This window comes from Rattus rattus, chromosome 13 (assembly GCF_011064425.1).
Source record: "Rattus rattus isolate New Zealand chromosome 13, Rrattus_CSIRO_v1, whole genome shotgun sequence".
NCBI classification, from domain to species: Eukaryota; Metazoa; Chordata; class Mammalia; order Rodentia; family Muridae; genus Rattus; species Rattus rattus.
In genome coordinates, this window is record NC_046166.1 from 70387060 (window position 1) to 70403461 (window position 16402).

Consider the following 16402-nt stretch of genomic DNA (forward strand, 5'->3'; position numbering starts at 1 on the left):
ATACAGGGTGAGCCCCAGCTGACAGGACTGTGTCTAGTAAGAGGGAGCCAAGAACATTGTTTTAATTATAGAAACTGCGTGAGAGAAATATCTATTGTTTGAGGGACCTGGGCTGGTGCCTTATAACATCCCAAGCTAATATCAGCATCAAAGTAGCCATTCCTATAACAGAAAAGGGTGAGTGTGGCTGTGTCCTAGTAAAAACTTCATTTATAAAGCAGATGACAGACTAGGTTGGGACACGTGGACCAACCCTTGTCGCTGGCCACAAAATCTGGTGCTACATCTACACCATACTCACTGCCCACATAATCTGAGTCACAAAACCTCCGGCCTCAACAACAGCTCTGACCCTCCCCATCGGCCTCAGTGTCTTCCCTCAACACCACAAGCCTCTCCTCTGTCTCCATTGATCATAAACTGTTCCTTGTCCCTCGTGCCCTGCAAGTGTGATCTCTTTGCAGACATGCACTTGCTGGTTAACGTCCTGGGATGGCTACTGTGTCTGTCTAGCAGCTGTCCTTGGACTTGCTAACGTTCCTACACCAGGTGTCTGCCTCACTTACCTCACGGCTGGAGTGCTGTCTGATGGAGTGGACACCATTTATATGGCCAGAGCCCTGAACAGAAAGACCCAGTGACCAGGGGTGGAATGGCGTGCTGCATGAGAGCTCCTTCGGAAATAAACTTGGATTCTGTGAGTGAACTGAGCATAAGAACCGAAGCAAACACTCGTGGACTTGTTAACCTGACTCGAGGATCGTGAAGCAGGTGTTTCTGTTCAACTAACACACTGGCAGAGCTCTGGGCTTACAGCCTGTTCTGGGGCAGGAGAGATGGTCAGCAATTAAGAGCATGCACAGCTCTTGCAGAGGACCTGGGTTTGGTCACCAGCACCTACACTGGGTGGCTTATGGCCAACTCCAGTTCCAGGACATCTCTGTGTCAAGAGCATCTGCACTGTGTGCAGAACCCACACAGACACATGCGCATAATGAAAAACAAAGCAAACCATAAAAAAACAAACTGCAAAAGCCACTCCAAAATTCAGACAGTTGCTCAGTGTGGTAGCATACACCTTGACTCCTAGCACTCGGGAGGCAGAGGCAGAGGCAGGGGCAGGCAGGGTCTCTGTGAGTTTGAGGCCAGTCTGGTCTTCATACTGAGTTCCAGGACAGCTGGGGCTATACAAAGAGAGCCCGTCTCAAACAAACAAACATATGGATACTCAGTGACCCGGATGACAAGATACGGTGGGTAAGCGCGCTCGCCAGGTGATCTGGGGGATGTGGAAATGGGTCAGATGAATAGGGATGGACCATCACGTGGGAACAGAAGGCCAGGGAGTTGGGACTAGCAAGCTGTCCACATGCTCAGTGGGTACCACAGGGTGAAGCCGGAGTGCAGAAGAGAGGTAAGATGTGGGCCATGTTCTATGTGAGTCATCATGCACTTGGCTGATGTCTTGTGCCGCAAATCTACCTAGAACACTAAGGCAACTGGTAAAATAGTCTCACTTCAGTCCTTGGGCCTCCCCAGTGTGTACCCCTCCTTCAAGATGGACAGAGCTATGCAGAGCCCTTTGTATTTCTGTGTAAATCTTAAGGACTGGCCTTCAGTTTCCACACCTCCCAGGGACTGCCCTCGATCCGCCCACTGCAGCAAGGCACAGGAGCACCCAACAATAGAGAGGGGGATGCCAGGGTGCTTTAGGGCGTCCTCTCCTGTCTGCTGCCCCGGTGTCCAGGATATAACCGGCTCCATTCCTCAGTGACGCAGCATCCACGGGAGCCCCAGCACTGGCATCTGCCAATGAAGCTCGGGGCCCTGAAGGTCACTTTAAATGGCCACGTACATTCTCACCTCCGCACTGAAGAAAGCTGACAAGCAACTGCATCACTCTTGTCCTTTTTCTCTCCTCCCATTTTTCCTCTTTTAAAATAAGTCTTTGCTTCAGACTCTAGGAAAGCATATTTACACAGACATAACAGACAGATCTCACATGTTCATCGAGAGACCCCGGCACGGCGGGCAGTACCTATGGATGCGAAGAAGATGATGGCCAGGAAGTCACGGATAGGCTCGATGTAACCCATGATCTCCTCGGTGACTATGTGGCCTTGGGAAGAGACCAACGCTCCAGCCAGGAAGCAGCCAAGCTCCATTGAGACGTCCAGCAGCTCCGTGACCTGAGGAGGAGGGAGTCAGCTTCATACCTGGTACTGCCCAGTCAGACACTTACTGTCAGCAAGTGCTCACAGACAGACGCCCCTCGACCCGGCAGAAGAACCTTGGGTGGGCATCGAGAACAGCTACTACCTGAGGACCACCCCAGAGACACAGGTTCCTGTGGAGCCCCAGGAGGGGCCAGAAGGAGCACACCCCAGAGACTAACATTGGTTGAGTCAGCCACACTTAAGAGAGAAGATTTAATATTTCCAAGTCACTCACATAGACAACTGTGATGTTTTAAGTGAGGATAACTTCCAATCTTTACTTTGAATATTTGTAATGTGTTCTCTTTATCTGTATCAGGGAAGAGCCGCTCATGCTCTAGCACCGATGCTATCCTCTCACTGACCTCGCACCTCACAGAGAAGACGGACAACCACCACAGGCAACCACACTGACAAGGAACCAGAGAGCGCTCCCTGAAGATCCAGGGGGAGGAGAAGCAAACACGTGAGCCACGTCAGACAGAAGGATGGTCATCACGGACCAGTTCTGTTAACTCCCACTCTGTTAAACAGAGATCAAGACCCGGCCGGAATACTCCTGGGTATCTAGCTTCAAAACAGTGTGAGAACGGGCATGGAGTAAGAGTCAAAGCACTAGCAAGTCAAAATAGCAGCCTAACTTTACCATGCACGAGCAACCCACATGTATGCATTAGCATACATGCACTCGCTAACCCACTATATGCACACACACACATATATAGCAAATACATATATATACACACACATTATCCACATGTATTTACAAAAGTGCACATGTGCACAAATACCTCACACAATAGGTACCAGAATGAATCCAAGCACACATACATATAAATACACAGCACAGCCACTTGGATTCTGACAAGGTTATACTATGCAGCAGTGGGTGAAGATTCCTTTATACATGTGGCACTCAGGAGTACATGTGAGACATGAACCCCCACCTCTCACAGAGACTGAACTCATAGCCCAGGTGGACTGTAGATCTAAATAAGGAAGAGGAGCAATGATATTTGCAGAAGATGACACAGAGCAACGTCATGACTCCAGAGCAGCCAACATCTACACAGGACGCGGTGCGTGCGAACCATGAAGAAAACACTCGCTTTGCTGGACGTTACTTTCGAAAAGAGAATACTCTGGAATAATGGATAAGGCAGGGGAAATTTTTAACTAACATTTTTTGAAAGGGTTACAGTCGTTGTGAGCAGAAGCAAGTTTTGTGTTTCCCCCAAGGTTACAAAAATAATACTAGACATAAAGAAATAATTTCTTAATTTACTTGTAAAATACCTGAGACCTTGAGGCTGGGCACAGTGGTGCACACCCTTATATCTCAGCACTTGGGAGGCAGAGACAGGAAGAGCAATGAGTTGGAGGCCAGCCTGGTCTACAGAGCGAGGTAAAGGGCAGCCGGGACTACACAGAGAAACCCTGTCTTGAAAAACCAAACTCAACCAACCAACCAACACCAACAACAAAGAAAGAAACAGAGAAGCAAACACACACCCTGAAACCTAGCAGTCAAGACAGACAGTTTGAAGAGGAGCACCCAGGTCCTGCAGGGCAGCATTCTGAGCATCCTGCAGTCTCACCCTGGCTGGGCGAGGCTACCCGCCAGCCTTCCCTAGCCCTTGGCACTCGCCTCCTTCCTCAGGCTCTGAGACTGCTCCTCTGTAAGTACTACACAAACGGACCCTCTCATACACACAGCCTTTAAGGGTCAGCTCTTATGCTCTGCATGACTCCCTGGAGAAACGCCTCAGCTTGGTGTGACTGGAAGGTCTCACTGTAGGGCGGATGGCCTGGTATGGTATGCCACCATTTTTACTTACTTAGTGTGCATACGTTTATGTGCACACGTGTGCACAGGTGGGGGCCAGAGGGTAGCATCAGGTGCCTTGTTCAATCACACTCCCTCTCTATTTTATGTTTTTATTTTATCTTTGCTCATACGGCGTGTCACTGAAGTTGAAGCTTACCTATTCAGGCAGGCTGCATGGCAGACAGCCTCAGGGACGCTTCTGTGTCTGCCCCACAGCACCTTAGCTCATGGGTCACAGGTACTTCTCACACCTTAGCCAGGGATGCAAACTCAACAGCTGAAGCCTAGCCCCGGTGTACCATGCCCTCTTCCCACTCCCTTGCTGAACTGTCTCCCCAGCCCCTCCCCACTCCCCCTGGAGGACGGCTGGACTGGACTTGGCTATTATAGTCCACAGTACTATGAACGTATGAGTTTCTGAGTGAACGCACAGCTGCTGAACAATACAGTCAAGTGTGCAGTGACACCACTGCTGCCACTGCACTGTTTACGGTGTCTTGGGGCCTTCCCCCACGCTCTCACGGAAGCCTGCTTTCTAACACAAATCTGGTTTGTTTTGTTATTTCTTTTATTCTTTACGATAGTACATCATTTCCTCCTCCCTGCCCCCTTCTCATATACCTCCTCACATACCTCCTCATATACCTTCCATATACCTCCTCATATACCTCCCATATACCTCCTCATATACCTCCTCATATACCCCATATACCTCCTCATATACCTCCTCATATATCCCATATACCTCCTCATATACCTCCTCATATACCTCCTCATATATTTCCTCATATACCTCCTCATATACCTCCTCATATACCTCCTCACATACCTCATATACTTCCTCATATACCTCCTCATATACCTCCTCCTTCCATATACCTCCTCATATATCTCCTCATTTACTTCCTCATATACCTCCTCATATACCTTCCATATACCTCCTCATATACATTTCATATACCTCCTCATATACCTCCTCATATACCTCCTCATATACCCCATATACCTCCTCATATACCTCCTCATATACCTCTTCATATACCTCCTCATATACCTTCCATATACCTCCTCACATACCTCCTCACATACCTCCTCATATATCTTCCCCTTGCTCTCTTTCAAATACAAACACGGGCCTGTTTTAAAGCCTTTTCTTTACGGCACGAGGGGCCATGCCTTTAACTAGCTCGTTCTCACCAAAAGGAATGAAAGGTGGTTCTAAACTTGGTCAGATATTTTGAATGCAAAGCTGTGTGAGGCTTAAGACAGTGGTGTGCCCACGTGCCTTCTCATGAACACTGGTTTGTTTTTAAGGTGCAACACTCACAAACCATGTTTTCACAAGTATTTGGGTGATCACATAGGTCCGGCCATGGGAGGATAACTGAATGAAACAGCACTTCTCAGTGAAGAACTAGAGAAGCAATCACTAGCTTCGCCGGGACTGCACACAGGGGCTCTGAACAGCAGACACTTGAGGGTTACCGTCAGCATCAGGAAGGTGAAAGCCGACACTCCCAGGATAAGGATTTCTTTGTTCCCCTTGCTTTCCAAGTGCAGTTTTCGATAATACGGTCCTATGAGATATGTCTTCATGACAAGACACAAAAGAAAGACGGCAGCTAGCGAAAAGAGAATTTGTCCGATCAGAAACAGTATGCGCAATACTTCCATGACCACACTAGGAAAGAAAAGAGACAAGTGTCATCTCACCTCTAATGCACTCCTGCAGAGTCCATAAGTAATCTCAAACGTCTTTCTTTAACAAGCTACAAAATGGGCAAACCATACATGACTTTTTATTTTTAAATGCCAAAAGAAAACCTATACATTCCATTAATTTAGAAAATTAAGCCATGTGACTCAAATGTGGGTTTCTTGGGCAAGTAAATCAGTTTTCGAGCTTATAAGAGTTTCCACTGGGCTGGAGAGGTGCTCGGTGGTTGAGAGCATTTGCTCGCAAACATGGTGACCTGAACTCAAATAACTAGTGCCACTAAACACAGAAAAGGCCAGGCACGGCAATGTGGTAATTCCAGCACTCAGGAAGCTGAGGCAGGCAGATCTCTGTAGTTTGAGGCTAGCCTGGTCTATAGCGTGAATTCCATGCTAGCCAAAGCTACATAGTAAGACCCTGTCTCAAAAGACAACCAAAAAGAGCTGGGTGTGGCCACATGCATGCTCCTAAGCCCTGTGCCGTGGTCAGAAGTGGGAGGACGCTTGGGGCTTACTGGCGCCATCTCAGCTCCAGACTACAGGAAAGGAACTGTCTCAGGGGATAAGAAAGATGATAAGGCAGGACACCTAGTATCTCACTCTGCATGTCACACATGCACCCCTCCCCCATGCACACACACACACCATACATTCATTCATGTACACCACCCACACACCAGGTACATGCATACATATACACTCATGCACATGTACCCACACACTCACATGTATATGCACGTTTATACATCCACGTACACCACAAACCACACTAGACACGCACACCACACAATACACCATTTACTTAAATGGTAGGCACACCACATACCACAGAGACACACATACTCACGTGTGCACAGAGACACAGACACACACCACATACACTCACGGGTATGCATGTGCACATACATTCAGAGTCTCAACTGACAGCTTTTGAGCTCTATGGATCCTGTATGCTAAGACCGCAGTTAGAGCCAAGTGTCTACGGGAGATAAGCACAGTATTTCTGTGAGTAAGCTATAGCTTGTGTGCTCAGATCAAGCTTTCGGTCTCTCGCACACAGGCTACTCTTCATTCTGTGGGCTCTCTGTATTTTCCAGCGTGCTTGTGTCCTGGAAGCCTGCAGAACTCACGACATAGCCACAGGCTTTCGGGCAAGTTAATTGTTCCCAGTTGACTTTTTTTTTTTTTTTTTTTGCATATGGATCAGGCAAGAGCTTCCCTGGGTTTGGGGAAGATTGAAAAGAAGGATGAGAGAATAGAGCAGTGCTGATGGCAGTGACATGCACCACAGCCTCCACACGTCATCACATATCACAACACGCGTGTGCAAAGGCACACAAGCATCACCATTCTCCAGAGCATCCACGACACGTATGCCTATTGACTCGTTTAAGCCTCTGAGTTGCCTCAGGCCAGGGGCTCACCTGGAAGAGGTGCTTGCTGCGGCCTGGATGAGAGTCGGCATGACGGCAATGAACAGACCCAGCTGCACGTCTTGCATCACCAGCATGCCGAGCAGCACCGTGCTGTAGTCAAGGTCACCTGCTGGCGAGATGGCTATTCAGAACAAGGTCCCTCAGGTGAAGCCCAGATGCGGGCGGCTGCAACTGCTGGGTGGGAAAAGGCGTTTGCGGCATAGGCCTGAATATAACTTCCAGGACCCAGGACAAGGTGGAGGGGGAGTTGACTCCACACACATGCACGCCACGGCGCACGCTTATACACATGCACAGCGGTAAGATTAAAACCAAAACCGAAAAAATCATAGGGCGTGACACATTTTCAAGATAATTCACAATGACCTTTGTAATTTCAACATAGATCTTTAAGGATCTCTTTGGAGCACAGGTGGGGCATACATACACCCTCACAACTTTCAGGCTGAAACAGAAGGAATAACCCTAACCCTAACCTTTAAGCGACAGTTTGAAGCCATCCTAAGCAACGTAACAACACCCATCTCGAAACACGGTTTAGAGGGCGGTTTAGAAGGCATATGGTCTTTAAAATCAATGTTTGCACTAAAAAAAAAAACCCTTTAATTACTTTTGCCTGAGATTGGGGTGCGTGGGTTTTGTCACGTTACCCAGCCTGCCTCTTAGGCTGACGTCTCTTAGGTAGCTGGAACTACAAGAGCACACCACTGCCTGAAAAGCTTTATATAAAGAGAATCACCAAAATACCTTACTCCCGTGGCTTGCTGCTGATATAATTATAGCAAAATGCCACTACCAGAAGATGCTGTGGCAAACGAGATGACTTGCTTGGATAACAGAAACACGACCTCTCGGGTGGCAGGTGTGCACCGTGCATACCACGGTGCAATCCCCCACGCTCCCCCTCCCCCGGCACAGGAGGGAAACCACTGCAGGCAAACAGGAACTGCATATTGCATTTCCACCTTAGCGGATTCTGTTTGTTCTTATGAGTAACTGTGAGTCCCCGAGGATGGAGAAAAGCAGAGAGCACCCCCATGTGCATCTGCTGCTGGCTTCCAAGCGGCTGCCATTGCCACAACCCCCCACCCCCACCCTGTGCTCTGCAGAGCCAACACCACCCATGAGCTTTCTTCTTGACTCCCTAGAACTGTGAGCCAAAATAAGCCCCTCCGTCCTTACGTGGCTTTTGTCAGGGCTATGTCACCATAGCCACGGGAAAGGTACTGGAGACAAACTGTACATCCGGGGCCTCCCTGTGCTCCCACTGTCAGGTGAAAGCCACATCTTCCCTGCTCCTCACGATGCTGTGGATCCATGTACACTAAGGTCAGGGAAGGGCTCTGACTTCATTCTTTCAATTGAACGGGGACAGGGGTTCTTACTAGTGACCCCCCATTTCCTCCCTCGTACCTGCAGTGCTTAGGGCACTGCTCAGTTACACAAGTGCGTGTGGCAAAGCTGCCTTGTCGCAGCCACACAGAGTCCTGTTATCTGAAGCTTTCTCACTTTTTTTTGAGACAGGGTTTCTCTGTGTAGCCCTGGATGTCCTGGAGCTTGCTCTGTAGACCAGGCTGGCCTCAAACAGAGATTGAGTTCTGCTGGGACTAAAGGCGTGCGTCGTTATTGTCCTGTGCTCAGTATTTTGTTAAATTTATGTTTATTTTGTGTGTATGAGTGGTTTGCCTGTGTGTGTGTATGTATGTATGTATGTGCCTGTGGCAGGATGTGTGTATGTATGTATGCGAGTATGTATGCATGTATGTATGTGTGTATATATGTATGTGTGTATGCATGCATGTACGTAGGTATGTGTGTATGTGTGTGTATGTATGTATGTATGTATGTGTATGTATGTATGTACCTGTGGCAGGATGTATGTGTGTATGCATGTATTATGTATGTATACTTGTGTGTATGTATGCATGTATGTATGTGTGTATATATATACATATATATGTATGTATGTGTGTGTATCCATGTATGTAGGTATGTATATATGTGTGTATGTATGTATGTGTGTGTGTGTGTGTGTGTGTGTGTGTGTATGTATGTATATGTATACACCATATGAACCCAGAAGAGGGCACTGGATTCCCTGGAACTGAAGTAAAAGAGGTTGTGAGCGGCTGGGTGCTGAGAACCATGCCCCAGTACTCTGCAAGAGCAACAAATGCTCTTACTCACCGAGCCATCTCCAGCCTCACCTTCCTTAGACCCACAAGGGCCCTTCCTGGCCTCTTGGCCTCCAGTGACTCTGAAGCACCTCTTGCCAACTCCGTGACAATGCTAGCAAACAGCTTTGTGAGAATAGCTGTGAACTTGTAAATTCAAAGAGGAAATACATCTTAGGAAAGTCTTTTTGTCCATGAACACAGACAAATTCTCTGGTTAAATCGTCACTAATACTCCATTAGTATGATTTTTCCCTCTCAAGAGTAACATATTTGAGAGATTTATCCCCAATTTCTTATATACATTAAAACTTTTTAGAAAAGGACAAGATCTTTAGCCCAAGCTGGCCTATGTGGCTGAAAGTGACCTTGAGCAGACTCTGATTTCCCTGCCTCTCCCTCCCAAGTGCTGGGATTACTGGTCCAATGCCCTCTCCATGGTTCATGCAGTACCGGGAATTGAACCCAAGCAAGGCCTCAGGCACGCTGTGTGAGCACTCTTCCAACTGAGCTATATCCCTAGACATTGGCCACCCCTCCCCAGTTGTGTCTGCTGACAGGGTGAGTGAACCTCCTTCTTAACACAGTAAGTCAAAGACCCGCCCGGTCCCTCAGTGTCAGCCTCCCTGCCACGCACTAATAGACACATGTCCTTTCCTACGGTTTTGGTTGACCTTGAAAACAAAACCAAGCCAGCCCCCTCTGCGAGCAGTCCTCAGCAGTCCAGCCTGCCAACCCATGCTCCTCACTGCTTCCCTGCCACCCTCGCTCTGGTGAGCAGAACACCGCTGCCCTGCAGCTAGGGACGAGAGGATGTCAGAAAGCGCTCCTCCAGTCCCACCCTCGGGGGGACTTCTGTATATGTGACTTCGCACAGCCTCCCTACCCTTGGGATGACCTGATGGTACAGAGAGGGTAAGCTCTACTTCTCTGAGCCACCGGTCTCTTCCGTTGCACTCTGGGATCTTTTTGGACTTCTCTGTTTTAGCACAGGTAGGACAAATTTTCCATTTCTCCCATTCAGGGTGAGAGATGTACTTTAAATCTTAGCTCCACGTCTTTCTCCGGTTCTGGAAAATCACTAGCCATTCTCCATAGCTTCTCCCACACACAGGCATCCAGTTTCCTTCTCATCTGCATATGCATAAATTCTTCCCTGTTTCTTGTCTGCTCTAAGCTTTCTGTGCCTGGTCCAATTACATAAATGTGGCACCTGCATTTATGCTTTCAGTAATTTGACCATGCCATTGTGGTCTAGTGTCCACTCCCATGAAGGACGGACTCAAGGAACCAAGGCTGACAGCTGCCTTTTCTAGAAGCAGAATTCTCCTGTGCAGGCCATGCACTTCACCACTGGCCTGGCTCTTTTCAGTCTCTGTCCCCCGTTCTGTGCCCCAGGTTTCATCCATAGGAATATTGGACCTGTTTGCTGGATTGCCCCAGATGTGGCCACTAAGGTAGTGACAGCATGTGAGCCACTCAAGGAACTGGCACATCTGTATCCCGTGGGTCCTACAGGTCTGGTGGAAATGGAAGTTCTCTGAGCCTCTTTTGCCAGTGAGAAGCCCCTTACTCTCAGGTCATACTAAGAATGTACTGGGACAGTCCCAGGGGCACTCAAGAGCCCCAGCCCCAGCTTAGAGTTCAGGAGGCCTGAGGCCAGCTCCACACACTGTCCCACACAGCTCCTGTGTCCGGCACACCCGTTTTAGTGTCGCTAGAGGAGTCAGCCACGTCTTCTTGGTTTTCTTTTTACACCTTCTCTTCCACTCCTGAAGTGTTCAAGAGTCGGCGTGAAGCCACTGTGACATCTTGGGCTTTGTTTTACTTTCACAAAGTGAGAAGCAAACCGCGCTGCCCGGTGAACACGCACGTGTGAAATTTATAATGTGGCCAAAGACACGGCTGGGAGATAAAGCCACTTATGACTGTCCTGTGCTGCTCTGGCCTCACCACACAAAGCAGTGCCTTAGGGCAACAACAGCACACACACAGGACAAACCACGCTGAGTAAGAGAGCTGGGAGCTTCTGCATTGCTAAAGCACTCTGGTTTTACAGGAATATTCCCCAATCGTGTTAGCCCCTAGTACTGCCATAACAAAAGAAACCAGCAATAACACAGCCCCCTCGACAAAGCTGCCACCTCTACGACCTCTTGGCCTAACTTCTTCTTTTTCTTTTTTAATTTATTGTATATGAGAACACTGCCACTGTCATTGTCTGAAGACACCCAGAAGATGGAGTCAGATCCCACTTCAGATGGTCGTGAGCCACCATGTGGTTTCTGGGAATTGAACTGAGGACCTTTGGAAGAGCAGTCAGTGCTCTTAACCACTGAGCCATCTCTCCAGCCCCTGGCCTAATTTCTTTCCAGCTTTCTCACAATACTAAATACATGAGCACACAGTAGGTACTTCTTCCTTTCTTCGTTTTTTCCTTCTTTCCTTCCTTCCTTTCTTCCTTCCTTCCTTCCTTCCTGATTCATTTATTTATTTATTTCATGTGAGTACACTGTCACTCTCTTCAGACACACCAGAACAAGCATCAGATCCCACTTCAGATGGTTGTGAGCCACCATGTGGTTTCTGGGGATTGAACTCAGGACCTCTGGAAGAGCAGTCAGTGCTCTAACCACTGAGCCCTCTCTCCAGCCCCTGGATGTTTCTTTTAACCCAGGAGAAGGGTGGGAAACTGGAGGCACTGAGCTCAAGAAGGCGAGCTCCTTGAAGTGGTGACATGTACCTGAATGGCTGCTAACAGCTGGGCAGTCCTACTGAAAGGACTTGTCGTTTCTCCTACAGGCCTCCCTCCGGTCATGAGTCTGCATGTGAGGGAGGTGCACATGAATGTTCACTACACACAGACTGAGAAATGCTGCTTACCTACCTTCCTTATCGCCCCGGGCACTGCCCACTAGGAACCTGGACACCAGGGGTGTGCTTGATAACGACAAACAGGTGGAAATGAAGACGCTCTGAGTGGGTCTGATCCGCAGGAGGTGTCCCCACCACAAGCCAAAGGCGATCATCAGCAGTGTCATATAGCACGGCCCTTGTAAGGATATTCTCCACACCTGGAAGAGAACGGTGCATTCACACACATTCCAGAGCAACAGCCCATCCCTGAACAAGGCCACAGAGTGGAGAAAGAACACACGGATGCATTCATACGTGTTCCGAAGCAACAGCTCATCTCTGAACTGCCACTCCCAGAGCAGAGAGCTGACTTTTCAGGAAGCAATTCAGAGCCTCTGCACAAACACCTAATAAACGCACATCCCAGGCTGAAACCCCCTCAGACACAGATACGTGCACTTTGTACGATCATTTCACAGTATCACATATTCACAGGAGGTTGTTTACAGAGCCCCACCCAATACCAGGGACTGAGGTCCTCCAATGCGCAAATGTTTTATCTTTAAATTTTACTTATTTTCACGTGTGTGGAGGCTGTGCCTGTCTGTTTCTCAGTACATTCACACCTGGTGCCCATGAAGCCCAGGAGAGCATTCCGTACGTAACCCTTGGCAGTGGACCAATAAAATATCGTTAGATGCCACACAGGCTCTGGGAACTGAGCCTGGTCCTCTGGCAGAGCCACCGGTGCTCTTTACTGAGCCGCTCTCCAGCCTTGCTCAAATCTTCTATTTATTAAAAATGTGCAATATTTATGTATGCCCTCCTAGAGATTTCAAGTCATCTCTTGGTGACTTATAAGACTCAATACAATATAAATGTTTTGCAATTGCTTATATAGTACTAATTAGAGAACTAATGACAAAGTAAGTCTGTTATATGTTCAGTATAGAAATACGTTCATTCTGCACTTGGCTAAATCCACGGATGCAGAATCACAACATGGGAAAGTAACTATAGGCCATTTAGACAATGACTAGAGACCATTTATAAACGCGACTTCTCTATGGCTCCTCCTACCCTGCCCCCAGGTGAGTAGACACATTTTGTTTTATTGTTTTTCAAGGTAGGGTTTCTCTGCGAAGCCCTGGCTGTCCTAGAACTTGCTCTGTAGACCAGGCTAGCCTCAAAGTCAGAAATCACCTGCCTCTGTCTCCTAAGTGCTGGGATTAAAGGTACACACCACCATGGCCCAACTGTGTGTAGACATTTAAAAAAAAAAATCAGATCTTCAGAACAAGTTCTGTAAGTACAGACATTTTCCCACTTCATATGGAGATGTGAAGATACAGACATAGCCTGTGAGAAGTCACATGAACCCGGAGGCTTGCCCAGGCCGAGGGAGCGACCCCCCAGGCAGACGGGTGCTATTAGGTGCTTGGTATATATGTAGCACAATGCCACACATAGTAGGACACATGGAAGTCGGCGTTTCAGTTAGGTTAGGCTCCCAGGCCAGCAGAGGGACCACAATCTAAGTACTGCGTATTAATATGAAATTTATCCTTTGTCTAAAATAGTTGTTTCTTTTTCTCCTCTCTGCCACAAATTCTCAGTCAAGGTCATTAGTTCATGGCCATTAGTCCCATAGGTCTAGGCCATCTACTGAAAGTGGATGGGGACCCAGGGTTTGGGCATATGGAGCTAGAGGCCAGCAGAGGCGTTATACAGAGCTAGCCTCATGTGGCTCTCCCTCAGATGCTTGTGGCCTGGGGGACGTTTCCCACTATGCTCTACTCTTGGGGTAACGACTTCATTTTTCTGGAATTGGAGAGGTGCCCCTAAGCTGGTGCCTGAGATCTGACTGCAGTCAAGTGATCACTCGCCTGACCTCCCATAATGCCTTGCACCAACCTCCTAGGCTGATTCAGGAATAAAAGGGGCCCTGAGGATTTCCAAACATACAGATAGCCTGAGTACCGTGAGCCCAGTGACAGGTGCCTGGGCCCGAGAGCAACTTAGTGTCCTTTGCTCTGCAGCTCAGACAGACTCATGGATAGGGGTGTTCAGACCCCAGAGGCTCAGATACTTTTCCCTCCTTCCTGTGCTTGGCAGTCACACTGGCGTTCACTTAATATTCCTGTCACAAACTGTACGAGTGCCCTGGGCTGCATCTCACAAAGCCACTGAGGGACTGACTCGGATTTTTAGGCTCATGGATTTGGGGCAGTTATTCATGTAAGCAAGTGTGCTGGCTTGTCTGTCTGTCTGTCTGTCTGTCTGTCTGTCTGTCTGTTCACAGTCTCACTGACCCTCAAAGGCCTGGAGTCTAAGACTGCACATGTCAGTCGGCAGCCATATGCTCAGATGGGTAACTGACTCTATGGCTTGAGTTTCCACATCTGCAGGGAGGAACCATGAGACTGACTGAGCTCTGAGACACGAGGACTCTGGGATCCTTATGAGAGCAGAACATCCTTAGCAGTCCCCCTGCCGTGGAGGCTCCAGGGGAGAAACAGCTCACGGAAAGACTCAGGACCATGTGGGTTCAGTCAGAAGTTCTGAGTCAGCATGAGACCCAGGATAGGTTTGAAATGCAGCCTACAGGCCACCCTGGGTCACACCACCTGGGCTTTATCCCCAACTGATTCCTGCAAAGAAAGATTAGGAAGCTCAAACTTTCAAGCAAAGCTCTAATCCCTAGACCGTGGGACCTGCCTCATAGACGGCCTTACGTTTGTTTCTTCTTTCTCAAGGTGCATCATCCTGAAACCCTAAGTCAAGCAACAGGGCAGAATTTGAGGCACCGTACACCTAACACCACAGCAGAACCTGCCAGAAGACGAAGGAAAGACAAGAGAAGAGCATTTAACTCTGGCTCCGAGGGTTCATAATTTATTCAGAGAGAGGCAGAAACCGGTGAACTATGGAGATAGGAAACAACCGACAGTTCAGAGGCAGGCACAGGAGCACAGCTGCTATCCCAGCGCTCGGGAGGGTAAGGCAGGAAGACCGTGAATCGCAGCGGGCATTCTGGGGAGGAGGACTGCATTCCCTAACACTGGGAAGCTCACTCAGGTCGTACCTTTGGTTGCTTCTCATCACCCCTTCGGAGGGTGCTGCGTCTGGACAGCGTGTCCGGCAGCTATTACCACTTTGGAAAACGCCGTCAGAGCTTTTCTACCAAACATAAACTGCATACACGGGAGAGACCTACTGATGTGACACGTTCTCTCTCCTCAGTTTGGGCTGCCCTAAAGCCCCCAGTCATTCACATCTGCACGACGAAATGCGGAAGACATGCTGAATACTGTGGTTTGCTAGGTGGATACTAGTCTTCTGCATTCCAAACCAGGAACTGCAACGGTAACGAGCCACCCTCTTGGCAATGAAATTGCGGAGCCAAGGCACATGTCTAGGTCTAGGGCTGTCACCCAGCAGATGAGAGGAGAGGCCCTGCAGGGCCACTAAATGAAGGCCCGGCAAGGCCTCAAGAAAAGACAGGTTTCCGGTCCACCATTCTCCTCCTTCATCAGGTGTATCACCCCGCCCTCCAGGCACCCAAAACACACTCACTCAACAGAGCAAGAACCTTTCCTATGGTCTCCCCCCATGCCTAGATCACAAGGGCAGAGTCCCCAGACAGCACCAATCAGAACTAGCACAATTACGATGTTAGCGATATGTCCTACAATGTCATTTCACCTTCAACTTTTGAATAACACAGAAAAAAAATTAATGGGGAAAACCAGGGGAAACTTTAACAAAATTCCACCGTACAGATGTGGTGGTTTCAGTACGCTTGACCCAGGGAGTGACACTATTAGGAGGTGTGGCCTTGTTGGAGGAAGTGTATCACTGAGGGGGTGGGCTTTAAGACACTCCTTCCTTGCTGCCCATGAGACAGTCTTCTCCTGTTTCCCTTCGGAACAAGATATAGAACTTCGAGCTCCTCCTGCACCATGCCTGCCTGGGCTCTGCCATGCTCCACCTTGATGATAATGGACTGAACCTTTGAACCTGTAAGCCAGCCCCAATTATGTGTTGTCCTTTATAAGAGCTGCCTTGGTCATGGTGTCTGTTCAGAGCAGTAAAGCCCTAAGACAACATACGATATCCAAAACGGATGACTGGGGCTGCTCAGAGCCCTCTTGAGGAGCTTATTTCTCATTGTAA

The 16402-nt window shown here is 48.5% G+C and overlaps 1 protein-coding gene across 5 annotated transcripts in view; it reads right to left on the reverse strand.

Moving 5' to 3' along the window:
- Tmco3 (transmembrane and coiled-coil domains 3) overlaps positions 1–16402 on the reverse strand; it is a 37141-nt gene that overhangs the window by 4820 nt on the left and 15919 nt on the right. For 4 of the 5 annotated variants that reach the window (XM_032918451.1, XM_032918454.1, XM_032918452.1 and 1 more), the window contains 4 exons: positions 12258–12444; positions 7185–7305; positions 5530–5725; positions 2039–2189 (listed from right to left, as the gene is read on the reverse strand). In XM_032918451.1, coding sequence (XP_032774342.1) covers positions 2039–2189; positions 5530–5725; positions 7185–7305; positions 12258–12444 — 655 coding nt within the window. The remainder of the gene's footprint in view (positions 1–2038; positions 2190–5529; positions 5726–7184; positions 7306–12257; positions 12445–16402) is intronic. The other variant, XM_032918455.1, reaches the window with a different exon arrangement.